At 47.7% G+C, this 17,742-nt stretch overlaps 3 protein-coding genes across 3 annotated transcripts in view; 1 reads left to right on the top strand and 2 right to left on the bottom strand.

Moving 5' to 3' along the window:
• LOC113204300 (ionotropic receptor 25a) overlaps positions 1 to 2,194 on the top strand; it is a 9,749-nt gene extending 7,555 nt beyond the window's left edge. The window contains exons 10-13 of the mRNA XM_052271119.1: positions 94 to 346; positions 430 to 637; positions 730 to 997; positions 1,086 to 2,194. Coding sequence (XP_052127079.1) covers positions 94 to 346; positions 430 to 637; positions 730 to 997; positions 1,086 to 1,134 — 778 coding nt within the window. The 3' untranslated portion in view covers positions 1,135 to 2,194. The remainder of the gene's footprint in view (positions 1 to 93; positions 347 to 429; positions 638 to 729; positions 998 to 1,085) is intronic.
• Positions 2,195 to 2,331: 137 nt separating this feature from the next.
• LOC113204301 (UDP-glycosyltransferase UGT5) lies at positions 2,332 to 6,186 on the bottom strand. Its single transcript, XM_026419436.2, has 7 exons — positions 6,040 to 6,186; positions 5,782 to 5,952; positions 4,133 to 4,394; positions 3,684 to 4,044; positions 3,133 to 3,590; positions 2,827 to 3,046; positions 2,332 to 2,749 (listed from the first exon to the last, which is right to left on the bottom strand). The coding sequence occupies exons 2-7, from the start codon at positions 5,797 to 5,799 to the stop codon at positions 2,443 to 2,445; spliced, it is 1,626 nt and encodes a 541-aa protein (XP_026275221.1). The 5' UTR covers positions 5,800 to 5,952; positions 6,040 to 6,186; the 3' UTR covers positions 2,332 to 2,442.
• A 2,962-nt stretch (positions 6,187 to 9,148) lies between these two features.
• LOC113204302 (heterogeneous nuclear ribonucleoprotein L) overlaps positions 9,149 to 17,742 on the bottom strand; it is a gene marked incomplete in the record, with an annotated part of 90,668 nt that continues 82,074 nt past the window's right edge. The window contains 7 exon segments of the mRNA XM_026419439.2: positions 9,149 to 11,072; positions 11,217 to 11,312; positions 11,391 to 11,502; positions 11,585 to 11,860; positions 11,951 to 12,194; positions 13,212 to 13,434; positions 16,393 to 16,479. Of these exon segments, the coding sequence (XP_026275224.2) occupies positions 10,903 to 11,072; positions 11,217 to 11,312; positions 11,391 to 11,502; positions 11,585 to 11,860; positions 11,951 to 12,194; positions 13,212 to 13,434; positions 16,393 to 16,479 (1,208 nt within the window).

Below are 17,742 nucleotides of genomic sequence, written 5' to 3'. Positions count from 1 at the left end.
CCCCCCCACCGTACTTTCGGCGTGCCGCTTGCCCCGCTCCTTTCTCCCTTTGTGATGACCCTGTTCTCACTGCGCGCCTCCTCCCCTGTTCAGGATCTGGAAGGACATGTCGCTCAACGACTCCCTGAGCGAGGTGGAGCGCGCCAAGCTGGCCGTGTGGGACTACCCGGTGGGCGACAAGTACACCAAGATGTGGCAGGCCATGCTCGACGCCAAGATGCCCGAAGACCTGGACGCGGCCGTGAAACGAGTGCGCTCGTCCGTGAGCAGTAGCGACGGCTTTGCGTACCTCGGTGACGCGACCGACATAAGGTGGCTCTCCCAGACAAGTTGCGACCTTCAGATGGTACGCCCACACACGCGTCTCGAACCAGCGCGAATAATCTTATCGATTTATCCATTACTGATTACTTGACGCACGCTTCGCAGGTAGGCGAGGAGTTTTCCCGGAAGCCGTACGCCATCGCCGTGCAGCAGGGTTCACCGCTCAAAGACCAGTTCAACAACGCCATCCTGCAGCTACTCAACAAGCGAAAGTTGGAGAAACTCAAGGAGCGCTGGTGGTCGCTCAATCCGGAGATCAAGAAGTGCGACAAGCAGGACGACCAGCAGGACGGCATCTCCATTCAGAACATAGGTCGGTGGACGTCGTATGATAGAATCCGAGTTAGTGCTCGGCGAATGGTGCCCTAGTGCTGACTGCTCACGCTTCTTCGTGCACCCTCGCAGGCGGCGTCTTCATCGTGATCTTCGTGGGCATCGGGCTGGCGTGCGTCACGCTCGCCTTCGAGTACTACTGGTACAAGTACAAGCGCAACCCCCGCGTCACGGACCTGGCCGGCGGGCCGCTGCCCAACGCGCCGCGGGTCGGCAAAGGTGGGGGTCTCGGGGGCCAGCAGCAGGGGAGGCTCGCCGTCATCGGGCGGCCGGACGAGCAGGCCGCCAAGCTGGACGCGGCGACGCTTGGGCAGGTCCTGGGGCAGGGCTACAACTACAGGTAAGCAACCCCTCCTCCACCCACCGGAAACAGAACGCAAAGCGTCGGTCTGAAGCGACAACGCTAACGGCGCCTTCTTTTCTCTCAGGAGAAATGGAAACCAGCTGCCCGGGGTGAATCAGGCATGGCAGCATTGAAAGGGATTAACGTCGACCACAACGAGATGGGGAAGGAAGTCCAATGAAGATGAATGTTTTATTTAAGGAAAATAATATTGAGATTTTATTGATTGATTTTCCACTTCTATTGTGCCCTATTTCTATTCTATGTTTTCCATCCCCTTCCATTCACTAACTGGTGTATGATTCTTTTTCATATGTGTCATGTTTTTATAAGCGTACTGTTTTTGACATTTATCTGTTGACTTCTCTTTGTATGTGTTCTGTTTTTCTGTGGTCTTCAGCCCATCATTGATGGCACTGGTGTAATACATCAAATTTTCTATTTTGTTCTATTTTGCCTTGTTTCAACGTCTGTTGAACTTAAGTGACTGAGTGAGTGTGATAGGTAGACTGGATATATATTATAATGTTGATAATTTAATGTTTGCCAAGATTTAGTGTAGTATAAGATAACACCTACGCCACTTTTCAAATGATAATGGGACCAAAACTCTCTTCAAAGAAATTCCCTAAACCTTCCCACAACTTATAACTTACTTACTCTTGCTAGAACAACAAAGTGTGCCTAGCACCAGCATTTTGAAGCAAAATTGGCTGCACGCTGTGTGCATGGGATTTTTATGCACATTACACTGTTAAAGTTGGTTGAGATTTTCCAAAACTTCATTGTAACAATGGTTTTAAAAACTTTGATATATTTGTATGTGTAATGTTATTGTCATGAGGGCTTGCTTAGTACTTCAGCCAAAAATTTCTGAACCTGATTTCCAATGTGGAGTGGTGGGTCAGTATGATACAATTCAATTTCAAAACGACAACAATCCACATTGGAAAATCTAGGAACTTTTTGTATTGGCACATTTTACGATTAATTCTCTGAGAATTTCTGTCTATTTACAGTGCATTCATTACATTACTCTCAGGAGGTAGAGTGAAATCCCCAGGAATTTGAAGTAGCTAGTATAACTGGATTGCTTAAAAAAATATGTGAGTGCTAAATGTGTTTAATGTTTGTGTTTTATTGTTACTAAGTTTTATTAATAAAAGGAAACACCCAGAAGGAGGAAATTTTGAATAGACTATTTTATTTATCCCATGCCAATTCAATCAGGTGGAAAAACAAAAACAGGTGTTAGCTAACATCAGTTGAGAATTATTGGCCCAGAAAATATACTATCGAAGAGGTGATAAGGGATAAAGAAAATTCAGATACAGGTGTAAAAATTGTAATACTGTATTTTATGAAAAAAAACAACAAATATAACAATTGAGTAGAAAAACTTAACTTAAAACAGATCAGGGACGCCGGCAATGCCGTACAGACTAGTTGGTTTTCTTGGCCTTTGCTGCCTTGGATGGCTGTCCGCTCGCACTCGAACCCTTCTTTGAGCGACAGCAGCACCACCTGAATATGGCGCGCAGAATGAGGATGGCGAGGACGAGTGGCACCAGCAGGGCCAGGATCACGTCGACGAGCAGCAGCTGGTATAGCGACAGGTCCACGTTGGAGGGCCGCAGGTGTGCGCCGCCGTGCTCCAGGACGTGCTCCACCCAGAACACGGCCAGGTCCGCGGGCTCGGTGGGCTTGGACCGGAACAGGCGCGACAACAGGGACGCGGCCTCCTTGTAGCTGGGCAGGAAAAGCGCGACGTTAGACAGAGCAGAGGGGAGCGCCCGGCCGGGCGACCTCACGACGACTCGACTCACCTGGGGCTGCCGAGCACCTTCTGCAGAGCGCTGCTCAGCCCCTCCTGCGTCAAGGTGGCGAAGTCGACCTGCTCGCAGAAGCCCTTCCTGGTGGCCAGCCGCATGTTGAAGTCCTGGTCGGCGAACACGGGGATCCCGACGAGGGGCACGCCGTGGTACACGGCCTCCTGGGTGCTGAGCAGCCCACCGTGGGTCACGAACACGCGCAGGTTGGGGTGTGCTGCAACAGGGAAGGAGTGTGTGTTTGAGCCAGACTCGGGACACAACAGTGACAAGTGACATCAGCAGCCCTCTAACGAGGCTCACCTAATACGTCGGACTGAGGCGCCCACTTGATGATGTGGATGTTGGAGGGCACGCCCGTGTCCGGGACGGGGCCGTCCCACTTCAAAAGCACGCGCTGCTTGATAGAGCCCAGCGCGCCGAAGATGGCCTCCGTCTTCTGCTTGGGCATGTACTCCATCGCCAAGTTGGAGCCCATGCTGAAGTACACGACGCCGTCCTTGGCGCCGTCCATCAGGTCCTTGAGGTCCTTGGGCAGGGGCTTGGGCTTCTTGGTGATGTGCATCCCGCCAACCTCCACGACGCCGGGCGACATCGGCACGGGGAAGCTCAGCGAGTGGTGGTTGTTGACCAGGACGAGAGCCAGTTGGTTGCGAAGCAAATCCGTCAGAGGGGGTGCGCTGGGGAAGAGCTCCGAGACAAGCGCCTGCTGCTGAGGAAACTGCAGGAACTTGTACACGAGGTCCATGCCCGTCGACGCACTGGAAGCGGCACAAATACGATGAGTCATTAGTCTTTAGCAGTCAGGAGAAGCGCGGCAGCGCGGCGCGCGACCTCGGCGACGCGTTACTTACACAGTGTTGATGACGCGCTCGCTGAAGGTTAAATGTCCACCGAAACCGAGGAACAAATTAGGGACCCACGCGGGATTGATGGAGTTGCCCATGAATTGGTTGATCTGGGGTGACGCACCGAACGGATTGAGGGCGATAACTGGGGCGTTGAACTTGTGACCGAGCGCTATCATGGCCTCCTGGATGAAGAAGGCCTCCGTGATGACCAGGTCGAACTTCTGGTTGGGTGTGTCCACCTCAGCTTTAAAGTTCGGGTGCAGCAGGGTGGCGCGGACCAGCTGAGGGCCCCAGTTAAAGAACGAAATCATGGACGAGATGAGGTCCTGCTTGTCGCCCGTCATGAACTTCTTGACGGACTTGACTGTGGGGAAACGGATGAATACCAAAATCTAAATGGTCCATCGATTACTCAATAGCGCCAGACCAGCATCGAGGAGTCGCGCACTTACGCTTGAAGTCCATGACGGTGGAGTTCTGAACGGACACTATATGATGGTTGTGTGTGGGTAGAAGCTTGTCGGTCTTCGGGGACGGGCACACCAGGGTGATTTGGTGGCCCCGGTCAGCGAGGGCGCGCGTCAGAGCCGTGAACACGATCAGGTGGCTGGGAGCGGGCATGGCGATGACCACCAGGATGCGGGCGGAGTCAACGCCAGGCGCACCGAGGCAGAGCACCAGCGCGACGACGACGGCCAGCGCCAGGCACCAACGCTGTGGAAATAAATTGGTCACACGAAGAAAACTCGGGGCGGATTCAGGAGGGGAGGGAGCAGGGACACTGGTGCCTCCTCTGCAGTCTGTACAATGAGGAGCCTGGAAGAGGCAATTGCTCTACAGCACCCCTGAGTGTGGGCAACCCACGGTGCCCCCCCCCTCTTTTTCCCCCCAGTCGGATCTTGGTACGCCCCTGTGCCCGTAATGGGGGCAAAGGCTCCAACAACCAGGAATCTGCTGTAACCGCTAATCATCCTCCGTTAGCTGAAGCTAAAGTACAGTGAGTAGAGTGCTTGTGGACTTGGTGGGAAACTAAAGCTGACGCAAGGCGCCCTAAAAGTGTTTCAGTTGCGCTGGATGGACGGCATATCTCTCCTGCTAGAGTCCTACAGGACTGCGGGCCGGCCGGCCGGCCGGCGGCGGGCGCCGGGCGGGTCAGGTGCCGCCGTACTTGTGTAACTTATCAGATAACTTATCAATGATGATAAATATCACATACACCCACGTAATGAGAAAAAAGCTTACTAGAGAAAGGCAACGTTGTGCACTTTTATGAATAAAAAAGATATTTTTGACACACATGACAAAATATGTGACAACAAACAACGCAGGAAAAAAGCAAAACATCACAAAATGTTGATTTTAGCTAAAAGTTTTCCATTGTTGAATACATGATACCATTTTTCTCAATGTAATGTTTGATTTAGTCTTGGTGAAGCCAGTGAAGCTGAAGCCACCCCGTCATTTGATTTGAGTAAACTGATTGGCTGAATGAGAACTGAAGAACTGAAGCCAGCTTCAAGCTGACTTCCGCTAATCAGATGACCCAAAACAAATGATGGGTCTTACACCCAATAAGTTAAAAACCTGCCATAGATAAAGATGACTTATTAGCCAGCTGAAAATGTATACACACTTACATTCAGAATTCTCAAAGGAGTGTACTGAAATAATCAGCAAAATGTGTAAAAATGCACTGAAATGCAGGTTGAAAACTAAACCAAAACCAACCAAACCTTAATAAATTCTTCTGGATATTTTGAAATTTAATCAAAATTCTCAAAATATTACCAAAATCAACACAGAAATATACACAGAATCGAGCCTGCTCTGGGAACTCAAGTGTGATACAGTCCAACAGTTACAAGTGCAATATAAATGAGTATCACAATAAAAACTGTAGAACAACAAATGTATCACAATAAAAACTGTAGTACAACAAATGTATCAGAATTAAAAGTGTAGTGTCACACATGTATCACACTTAAAAGTGCAGTGTACTACAGTTTTAACTGCATGGTATTGCACTTATAACTGTTGGACTGTATCACACTTGAGCTTCCAGAGTGTTTCCCCTTGGAACAGAGTTCCGATGACAACTCACAGATTTGTTGCTAGCCATACTGCGTTCGCTGTCAGAAAGTGAGCCAGAAGTTGTTGACACTTCGCACTGTCCGGTACGTCCTCCGGTCCTCAACCAACTGACAACAGAGGAACACGGGAGCCCTTCTTCTAGGGCAAGCCCGTTGAATGCGGCAGTTCGTCGCGCTTGGCTCTGCAAAACAGAGGCGTAGGCGTTATATAACGCCGGCACTTGTCAAACTGATAAGAAAGTGAAGTTGAGTCTGGATTCAAACTCTACCTGGGGCTTCGCTTGGCGCCGCGCCTGCCTGACGACACTACGACGACCAGTTGTGTATTGGCCGTAGTCCCTAGTGGCACACTCGACTCTCGAATCCAGCCTCAACTACCGGCTCAAGGTCAAAACGGTTCGGCGCCGGCTGGCGCTGGCTGTGTGGAGAACGGGGGAAAAGAGGGGGAGTGGGAGTGAGAAGGGGAAGGGGAAGCTGTGTTTGAGGCACTGGGACTCCTCTCCTTCTCCTTTCGCGTCTTTTCCAGCTTCTTAGTTGGATGAGTTATGGATCCGATATTTCTCAAAACAAAGCGCCAGTGCTCAGGAAAACACCCAACAAGTATGATAGTGGAAATAGGTCTAGTTTTAACTGTGTTCAAATGTATTAACTCTTAGAGGAGAGTGTAATGGTGTGAAGTTCAGGGGAAAAATGATAAAATAGGAAAACTTCTACGTTTTCAGAAATATTTATTACCTTTGTAGTAGTTGCTAACCAAACACCACACTACACGTTACCTGCGAATTACATCTGATGTAAGAGTACACGAGATGTACACATAATCCAATAATTGACTTTTCATCACCTCTCATAAAGGGGTGTATATCAAACAAGGTCCTAAACGTTCTCTACCAAACAGTTCTAAACATTCATTAGCATTTTAATGATATGAGAATTAAAAAGCAATTAACCTCCATCAAAACCATAAGTCTGTACAATGTGGAAAACAAAAAGGAAAAATAGTGTTCCCATGGATTGCTCCATTATTGAAACAACCAGTGATAAATTTAACAAAATATAATATACACATAAAGCAATACTTTCTACTAGAATTATGTAGTGTTGAATGAAAGCATTTATTTCACTTGCTATAACTACTTTCTTTGAGGGGTCCAAAACCTAGATTGGGTTTACTGTCAGAAGACCGGAAGATTATGGAAAAATGAAAGACATTTAATAACAATCATGTTAGTTTGAGATATCAGGACATGGAATGCACTTGGAGTATGTTAGAAAGTGCTGTTATAATAAATGTTTATCCAGGTGCAACACTCATTGTTAGAAAGACCACTAGACTTTAACTCATAGGTCATAGAACTACTATCTACTCATTCACAGCATTTGAAAAAATGTGGGCCAATGTTCTGATCCTACCATTCAGGTATTTTTCGGGCAAGATAGAAAATTATGTTTGGTGTTGAGTTATAAATGGTCTACAATCTTTGTCACTGTAACACTTAGCAGCATGTCTGGACATTAGAAACAAAAACAAAACAAAAAATAAAAAACTGAATTAAATACTCTATCTATTCCAAATTAAAATTGTAATGCAATATAGTACTTATGTCTTTGTAGTTACTAATTCCTCTTTTTTATTAATCATAGTCATAGAAGATAACATGCCCTCAATCATAAATATCATATGCGTGAACTTTATCCTTTGCAGTGACATTATGTGTCAGTCTTCAGTTTCAGAACTGTGTCAATGGACTACTAAGAAGATTACCTCAAAATGGCAGCATGGAAATACATTATAATATTCGACCAAGGTGATTGAGATATTCTCTTTTTCCATATCAGGTATACAAGCTGTCATACACCCTCACACATACACAAATACACACAGCACACTTGCTCCACAGAACTGGCTCAAACTTTTCAGGGGTGTGCAAGTATCTGTGGGGTAATGTTCTAATGCATGTATTATTGATGGAAAGCACAGAGCTACACCTAAGTTAGTGTCGAGCTTGGCATTGTTTGTGAGTAGCATAAAACCTACAATGACTAACAAAAGATTTAGTTCTGCCGGCCAAAAAATAAAATATAACAGGAAAAATAATTTTACAGGCCATATATTTAAAATGTGGGACATTTATACCTGTGAGCCACATGTATGTTTGACCTGACATTGACAGAAATACCCAAAAAAATAAAAAATAAAATAGAAAGAGAAAAAATTGTGGAAAAAATATTTTAAAAAATAAAATAAGTATCTTTACACTTTGTGTACATTCAAGTAAGGTTAATATGTACTTAAAGCTTAACAATATAAGTGCTCCCTAATGCTGTCAGTAGACTGACCCATTTGGAATTGTTGAAATCCATGTTTACCACAAGAGCAGTTGTTAGGATTGTAGTGGTGGTTGTGGCGGTCATGTGTTGGATAGCATGTGTCCCCACTAAGGACGTGGCCAAGTGTCCATGTGCTTCTTGTGTGGATGGGCATGACCATGGGCATGGATGCTCATGGTGTGTTCCTTCTCTGTAAAAACCCAACAAGAGGAGAGGCGTTAACACATGACCTTGATAAAATCTCATTCAAGTGGCTAGAAGGAAAGAGAATCTCACAGCTGTGGTGTACTTCAATTGTAATCAGTTGCAAGCTAAAGAAAATTGAAAACAGATAAAATTTACTATTGAATTTAAAAGGAGCTGACATATTTAAGTAATCAAAATACAACACAGCAGTTTAATTCCTTTCAACGTAGTACCCATTCAGCATACACAGTGGTCTCTGTTTCAACAAGGCACATACTGGAATGGTACAGTCAGATTCATAAGTTTTCCTCAGATAATATAACATGAATAAATGGCTGTGTGTGTTACGTGGTTTTGTACTTCTAAGGGTAAAGGAAAACTTGTGTGTCCGTCTGCACATTGTTAAATGTTACATGAAAACTGACACCTCACGCTCCTCGTCAAGAACACTTCAGCTGCTGTAGACCAAAATGCTTACAAGTCCTGATGTCTTCAAACCACATATGCCTGAAAGAACTACAAACATGTTACAAGAAAGGCAGTGAAGTGATCTTGACAAGCTGTAACACTGTTGTATACATTTACTGTCTGAGATAACAATGGAGATGACAGTGGAGAAAATTGTTGATAGTTTTGTAAACCTTATTAAGGCACATGCCCTACTCCTTAAGTTACTTAAAAGATGTTGGAACTGTCCTGCCTGTATGTTGCACACGTATACTGTGAGTAAAAGATTCACCAGTAAATAAGACTAGCAGTTAAGGAAGGTGTTAAGAACAAACTGTCATTTAAGTTGCCACGAGTGTGCTGTTGTTACTTTTAATGTCCAATGTACGAAAGGACAGGGATGCATACATTAAATTAGCATTTTAGTAATAGTATTTATTATTTTTTGGACATATTTCAAGTATGGAGCAACTTGCCCTGGTTTACAATGGAAGGTTCAGACAGTTCGTACACACCATTCAGGTACAGAAGAGGTGTATGGGTCGGGATTTTTCCCAAAACTTAACCTACTAATTTGGCCCGTTCGAATTGACATTTTGTTTAACAAGGTAGCAGGCAGCATGGAGCCCACATCACCACGCTGCTGATTGGCTCACAACTGCTTACTTGTACGATTGACAACACCAGCGCCAGAACGCTTAGAGCCACGATTAAAATAACATTACTAATACTATCAGAAATAGTATTCAAAGATAATTTCAACATACAAGCACATCCTCGATATGTTACGAAAAACTTAAATTTATAGAAATTTGCCTAATGGACTGCCTTGTCCTTAAGAGGCTTTATTAATTGACAAAGGATCAAGTCAAAAAAAGACTTAATCAACAACCAAAAATCTAGAACTTTGTGCTTCCAGAATATTATTATCTGATCGCATTTCCAATTAGTTTAAGAAAAATAAATGATTATCTTCTTTCCAACAATGATATAGAAGATTATATGAACTTTTGGATAATAACTTAGTGGGACATTAAGTGGAAGGCATACGAGCAATTGGCTGTCTCCTCTTCTTTCACAATTATTTCATTATTGTAAAAGGCTTCATTAGCATTCCTCACCACTCATGTTCAACTTTCCCTCATCACACGACAAGTCAAAGTTGATGGAAAATGTACAGTATCACTTTGTGCACATATGATGCAGTTAGTATATAATACCCTAAATCTCATCTGCCTATTTTTGTTGCAGACAGCTCATATGAGCAAAATCAATGTTATGCATGTCACAGGGCACATTTAATAATTGGGAAAAACTAACAACTAGCACAGTAATGGAATCCAAACAAATCAGGGCTGCCTCGTGGCGTCACATACACAGCACTAAAACGCAAAGATAAAAACTATAGAAATGCCATAGGCATTTAATCTAAATAACTTATGAAATTAAAAAAAGAAATAAGAAATGAAATGATGAACAAAAAGCATGTCAAAACACATTACAGTACTCAAAATAAAAAGTCAATAATAAGAAAAAAGTAAACAAATTTGCTCTTCAAGTAACTGATGTGCCAAAATTGGCCTACTTTGTGCATTTCAAGAATAAGAATTTGTCCACTAGAAAACAATACCTATTTGATTTCAAAGAATATCGATGTAGATTTAAAATAAAATGACGAGTTTCACCTCCTTGGTTGGCATAAAATAAAGACTGGAAACCTATATCATCTCACAACCTAGAGACCAGGCGTGGTAGAACTATCCATTCTACCACACTTACAAATCATGTCATTAAATAAATATTATCGCACCATTAACTTTTTGAAATGCAGATAATTTAGTCCATCATACCAGCACTCAAAGAGGGACAAACTGGCTGTGGACATGCATTACCCTACCTATTTTATATGCCAGCACTCACTCCAGATTTCACACTCACACACACATATACTCACTCACACAGCCAGACTCATTCAGTCAGTCATACGTTCATTCACCTCGTCTAACATTCACCAGTGCTGCGCAGCAGATTTCTTCCCTTCCTTTTTCATTTGGTCCCCCAGCAAGCTAATATGGGGTCGTTCCCCAGTCCAATCAAATCGAGACGAGATAAATTAGTTAGCGAGCGATTCAGCTTTCGTCCTGCTTACTTCAAGGTACTGCTATGGTCTAGTCGTCGTCCTTGCCGTCCCGGTCGTGGCCGTCCCTTCCGTCACGGCCATCGCGCCCGTCTCGGCCGTCCCTGCCCTCGCGACCTTCTCGGCCATCTCGTTCTCTTGGCTCGCGCATCGACCGCGCTGATGAGAAGCAGAGCTTCATATTGTAGGGGAACTTGCCGCCTGAAAAACAGAGCCCATCATGTCATAGTGATCTAATACCGCATTCATTCACTCATTCCAAGTGAACACAAACAATACAAAGTACAACCAAAATGGGCAGATTGTGCTCCGTGCATCCGTTTATTTAAAACACAAAATTCTTACCAGGGTTGTCAATTGGGTGATGATTACAATTCATAAGAACATCAACTGCATCATTAACATCGTCAAATTCCAAGAGACCTGCTGAGCTCCTTTCAGCTGTGAAGAGGAAAAATAAAATGATTACACAAGCAATGGAAACCCCGTAACATTCAGATTTTTGTATAAATTTATTACATTTTCCTTGGAAAATTTTTATGCTTTTTGGTCTGGATACACCACAGTCCTCAAATACTTGGTAAAATTGTTCTTCTGTTGCATTTGGTGGAGTATTAAAGAAATGAAGAATCTGGAACATAGATATCAATGTAAATTTTATATTCATTGTGGATAATTTGTGAAAAGCTACCTACATTTGTCCGAATACTCACCCTAGATGGAGTCTGAATGCGATTCTTACTAGCCATGGCTGGGTTCATGAACCTGTTATTTTTGGAACCAGAAAAGTCTTTGAATGATGGGCTGTTGTCAGGAAGGTTGTATGGGTTTGGTACATCAGCAAGGAATGCCTGCTTTGAATAACCAAGCTCTAATTTTCCTCCTTCTTTCAGAGGTGTGCCATTGAGATTTGTAATAGTGCGTTCAACTGCCAGTGCATCTCCCATCATTACCATAGCGCAGCCTTCTTTAGTCTTCAAAAATTTAACCTGATAAGAGATAAAATTTTAAAATTGATTAGGTTTTATAAAACTAAAGTACGAACATTATTTTTTTTAAACAGCATTTGAAAAACTTACTTTTGAGACATTGCCATAAAGGCACAGAAGATTAAACAGTTTATCGCAGTTTATTTTGCCCATTGGCAAGTTGTAAGCCATGAGTACTGATGAGTGCTGTGGTGATGTGGAGGGAGGCATGAGACCGCCGCCATGAACTGTGTTGCCTCCAGGGCCTCCAGGACCTCTTTGTGGGTAAAGTGATTCTCCTCGCCCGCCAAACCTGCGTGAACCACCATCAGATGGAAAACGAGGCTTTTCATCCCTTGAATGGTTAGAGAAAGGGACAAAACAAAAGCGTAGCATTGGTAAAAAGCACACAAAACACACAAGCGCACACACATTAAAAAGTGATTAAACAAAACCAAGCTAATGGCATTCATCGTGCAGGGAATACAGGTGGCTGCAAATATGCAATGATATATGTGTTGAAACATTGTCACTCTAGAGTTGCAATAAAATTATCATAGATTTTAGATAATGGATTCAATCGATTTTTACCAAATGTGAGTAGAATGGAAAGCATAAAAAACAAAAGCTCAGCGCAATAAATGAATGAGTACACAGTAATTAATGGGTGTCCAGCAAAGTGCAACTTAAGTTGCATGACCCACACCTTGTGGTGAGACCCTTGTCCTGTACATGTTACTACGCTCAAAGCAGAGCACCAGGCCCAAGCAAGGTACGGAGGTACGGAGGTACGGTGTCCTGTTGGAGGACACCTGTGTCTCATGGTAGACTGTACAGCTCTTCACCGTACTTGTGAAATGTCAATGCAAAGGTGTCCAGCAGCTAAGCGACTAAGTCACCTGGGTTCTAGGGTCATGGTGTAGCTTAAGTCGCACAGCTCATGGATACCCTAGATTTACAGTGCATGTGCTTTCATTACATAATTCTAAATTTATCTTTGATGTTACAGCCTTTATGGCATGGCTTAAGAAGCAATCTGTTGAATTTCTCTCTTTTCTGAAGTGACAAAATAATCACTACAGCCCAGTATTTGGCACAAAAAATTATGAAAAACACTTGAACAGTCCATAAAGAAATAAACAATCCAAAAGTAATTTAAATGAAATGAATGCTTTTTCTTTTAACTAAAAAAAGTAAAAAATTAAATGCTAAATCTATGTTACCAGCCTATCCATTCTTCGACTGCCAATTATGCCCGAGTTTATATAATGCTCGCTACTTCAGCTAAGCTTTATGTATCAAACTTAACAGCAACGACTATCTAAAATGGATGGTATTAATGTAAGTGAAAATTGCGAGAAACGTCACCTACCTGTCCATGCTGGGCGGGAACCTCTCGGGGTAGGGATCGCCTCCGAATCCGCCACCGCCGCCGCCGCCACCACCACCGCCGCCCATGTGTCCGGGGCCATTCTGGAAGCCCCCGTCATCAAATCTGTCGGCCATGCCGCCGCCACCACCGCCGCCACCGCCTCCTTGGTTGAAGTGGCCCCCTCTCATGTTGTTGGGGGCGCCACCGCCGCCGCCAGAACCACCTGCTAACACACACGAACACAATTTGTTACGCCGTTTCAGCGACAGGAGGGCTGTTGGAGAGAAGCGGGTTGGATTCGAACCGCCCCCCGAGCAGCCACCAATGTCACGGCATCCGCCACGTTTGTCCAACCGAGCCGTGAGAAAAAGGACAGGCAGGGAAGAGAGGGAAAGGCAGGGAAGGGAGAGGTCGAGAGAGCAAGGGGGAGTCTGAGCGAGATAAATAGAGAAGGAGAGGGCGAGCGAAGGGGCGCCTCGCGAGGACGATGGATGGTGCCCCGGCGCTAGCTAATTACCTGGGCTCGATGGGCCCCGCCCCGCCCTACCCCCGCCCCTACCGCCGGCCCCACAAAGCGTCTCTAAACGTCGCCGCCCCCACCCGCCCAGCCCGCGGAGGCATGACACCAAAATGTTTACACAAACACGTCATTCAGGTGCTTACACATGTCCCCAACACGACCCCGCCACCCACACCCACCCACCCACGAGGACGGGTGCCTCCCCCTCACACAACGCTTGCCGGGGGAGGAGGGAGGGGGGGGGGCTGGCTCTAACGCACAGTAGTCGTGGCCCCCGGCTTACGCCCCGCGTCATAACCATCGCGCCCAGGAGCAGCGGGGCCTATGAGCACCGGGTGTGTGTGTGTGTGTGGGGGGGGGGGGACGCACACTTCCCCGCGTCGTAAAACTCGCATTCTCACGTAGCCCGCCGGCGCTCGCCCCCCGCTAGATCGCGCTCGTGCGAACAGCTTTCTTAGTTGGCCGAGCCGAGGATTTGACACTTTGGACAGTAAAACGGGTGCCAGGCGCGCGGCGCACAAGAGAGCGGCCAAGGGCTTTTTGCAGGGTCCCCGCACCGCCAACCCCTCCAAGCTTCCCTTACCAGAGAGAGAGGTGTGAGGGGCGAACAAGACGGGGAAAGGGAGGGAAGGGAAGGGAACAGGCGTCCTTTTTCCGGACACAGTCGGCCAAGAAAGACAATGGGACTTTGACGGCAAGGAAGAGGAGGGGCGGGCCAGGCGGACCAGGAGAGGGGAAAGGGGAGGGGGAGGGACCGGCCCGGCAGGGGCAGGACGTGGGCAGAAATAGCGCCGGTGAAGGTGAGGGATACCAAGGGTACAGTCCCAGAAGAAGCATAATAACCACCGCCGAGAAGCTCTCGCCGCCGTGCAGCAGCAGCATCAGCAGCAGAAACCCCTCCTCACTAAGTACCAGCAGCCCGTCCGCAATCTGAGCACCTGCTCGCCGCACCCCAACCCTTCCAGACTCCCGGAGGAGCAGGAGGGTCCTTATCCCCGCCGGCCATAAGATGGACCCTCCCACCCCAAACCCTCCCCCTCTCTCTGCCGAAACCTCCTTTGTCATACCAGCTCGGCTGGCCGGGGAGGTAAAACTCGCGGCCGGCAGGCAGGCAGGGTACCCCGGGGGTAACCGTACCCTTTCGGCCCGGCCACCACCCCGGCCCACCCCGGCCCGCGCCCGTCTCGTGCTGTTAGCCCGCCGCTACCGTCGCTCGCCAGACGGCACAGAAGAACGGCTTCACTCACTTTGACAGCCCTTCCCCTTCCCCCTCCACCCCACCAGCCCTTTCCAATCCGCACCGCACTACTGCCTCGCCTGACCACCCAAACGCTCAAGAGGGGGGGCTTGTTAGTTCACACGAGCAATCGAGACAGCCCCCTGAGCTGCGCTATGCGAGCCCCTAGGAGGGGTTAGGAGGGGGGGGGGGGGGCAGGAGCACGTTGCCATGCTGCTGAGCCTCTCAACTTACCAAGTTACCCCCTTCCTTCCCGGGCATAATTGCCGAAAGCGGCCGGGCCCTTGTTTCAAAGCGGATCAAAGTATCAGACGCGCCCGCCCCAATACCACGGGGCGTGTCGTACAATTTCCGCACCACGCACGAAATTGCCTACCGCAGCGCAATCCGTCCGGCGCCTTCCCCGATAACATCGACCAAACGCCCCCCCCCCCCCACACCTCACTTCGGATCCTCGTGCCTCCTCCAATCCAATCAGAAATAGGATAAGACGGGGGGCTAATACAAAACGCGGGCATAAATCCGAGTCGCGATGATATTGAGAAGGGGGGGGGGGGGGTGAGAGAGGCACAATGGAGAGAGGGCAGCTCAATCAGACAAACTTTGCTCCCCAGCCGGGCCGCAGTCGCCCCCAATCGACAAGGAGACAAAAGGCGAGAAAACTCTCGGCTGGGCAGAGGAGATAAAGACAGGGCGGGGCCGGGCCCGAGGAGAAGAGGAAGGAAGGATGAAGTTACCATCTGGAAATGCAACAGCCAGCCAAGAGCGGCACCCGTCCTTACGCCGCACGCGAACCAGGACGCCTCTCTAGACCCATCATCTCACCCCCACCCTCTGCACCGTAAAAAGAAATTAACAGTAGTTTGGAACGCACTATGGCAGCCGGAACCTGTCAATATAAGTAACTGAGAAAACATATCCCAATCACCGAGCATCGAACCAGATACATCAAAAACAAAAAAACCAAAAAGAAACAAAATGAAACGGAGAAATTTTAAAGTAAAAATTTAGAAAACTGCAGAGGTATACGGTGCCGCAGTCAGAAATACGGAACCTCCGAAACATTCTTTTTACTGTTTCTATTTTTGAGAGTGTAGTCGTGCCCGCAGGCCAGGAGGCGCCAGGCAGACCTCCCTAATTAATACAGCAGGAAGCCCGATAAGAAATTCACCCTTTCCCCTGTTGTCGTATCCACCTCTCCCTCCTCCCCACTGTCTGACGCGAGATGACGGGACTCGACAAGAAAGGCCACCCTCGCTCTCCTCAAACGAAGAAATGTAAAGGAACGAGGAAAAGTCACGCTCCAGTTGTTTCCGCCACGGTGGTGCTCAGCGGCCCGCTATAACCCCTTTTTCGGAGCAGGAATATTTCTTAATTGCCAATGATGAAAGAAAAGAAAGAGGAATATAATAAGCAAAACTCACGTGACTCGCCGTAAGGCTGGGGCCCGGCGCCATACCGGGGAGCCGCGAGCAGCGGCTGCGACCGGCCAGAACCAGACTCCGGCTTGCCTGCAACAGAGAAGAAAAACTGTCACTGACGAGCGAATAGAGCAGAACAGCCGCCACTGACGAGCGAACAGAGCAGAACAACTGTTACTGACGAGGATTAGAGCAGAAAAGCCGTCTCTGGCGAGCTAACAGGCTCGCCGCCTAACACGGTGCACACGGCATAAGGACCCAACGACCAGCCAGCCGATTAAAAAGTAAATAAAAAAAGGAGCCCCAGGGTATATGCCGCTCCCTTGGGGAGAGCTCGCCTGACCCACCCGAGCGAGCGAATGGACAGGCCTTATTCACTTTACCGCCAATCAAACAGAAAATGCAATTTTTCAAATGGAAACAGCGGGGCCGGGCGGCGGTGGAGTGCCGAGGGAAAAGGGGCGCGGGAGGTCCAGCGCGAAAAGGCAATAAAGAAGAAAAGTTGAAACGAGCTTAGCGCGCTGCTCTAAGCGACCGCACAGTGCGCCGCTCGGAGGGGGAGGGAAGGGGGCAGTGGTGGGGGGAGGCAAAGCAGGCGCCAGATGACTTGGATTTCGACCAAACGAAAGAAAGGCAATGATTCGGAGAATTCGGCCGCAGAATTAAAAGCGGGGGTCTCATCGCGCACAGCACAGAGACGGGCGGCGGCGGGGCGAACCGACTCCGAACCTAAAACCAACTCTGCTGAGCGATGATTGCGGGCGACTGGGGAAATTGGAAAAGGAGCCACGGGAGGAGAAGGAGAGTGGGGTGGAAAGGAATGGGGGCGTCACGGCAGACGATGAACAATAAGACCGCCCCGCCGTACCCCTGACGCGCTCGCCCCCGACACACACACGCACGCACACAACGCTCTCTCAACGCGCTCGAAACAATCGCAATTCCGTTCCGGTATTCACATCCTTCATCCCGAGCGACACTGCCACTCCCATACCACACACACGCGCGCACACACACACACAATAAACGCCAGCACAACACCCCCATCATTAGCCCCCGCGCCGCCGGCTGCTGTTTAAGACCAGTCACGGCCTCCTGAAGAGCACCGCCGCGTGCATATTCATCGAAGCCCCATAACTCCGGGGCGGGAAAAGAGCAGCAACAGCAGGACGGACCAGACAAGGGGGGGGGGGGGCAGAAGAGAGGCAGATACAAAGAGACAGGGACGAGAGAGAGACGAGAGAGAGAGAGAGAGAGAGAGAAAGAGAGACGAGAGAGAAAGAGAGACGAGAGAGAAAGAGAGACGAGAGAGAAAGAGAGACGAGAGAGAAAGAGAGACGAGAGAGAAAGAGA

This window comes from Frankliniella occidentalis, unplaced genomic scaffold (genome assembly GCF_000697945.3).
Source record: "Frankliniella occidentalis isolate FOCC.00 unplaced genomic scaffold, Focc_3.1 Scaffold150, whole genome shotgun sequence".
In the NCBI taxonomy this organism is placed as follows: Eukaryota; Metazoa; Arthropoda; class Insecta; order Thysanoptera; family Thripidae; genus Frankliniella; species Frankliniella occidentalis.
The sequence above is the reverse complement of the archived record's forward strand: the minus strand, read 5'-3'. Positions and strand labels throughout refer to the sequence as shown.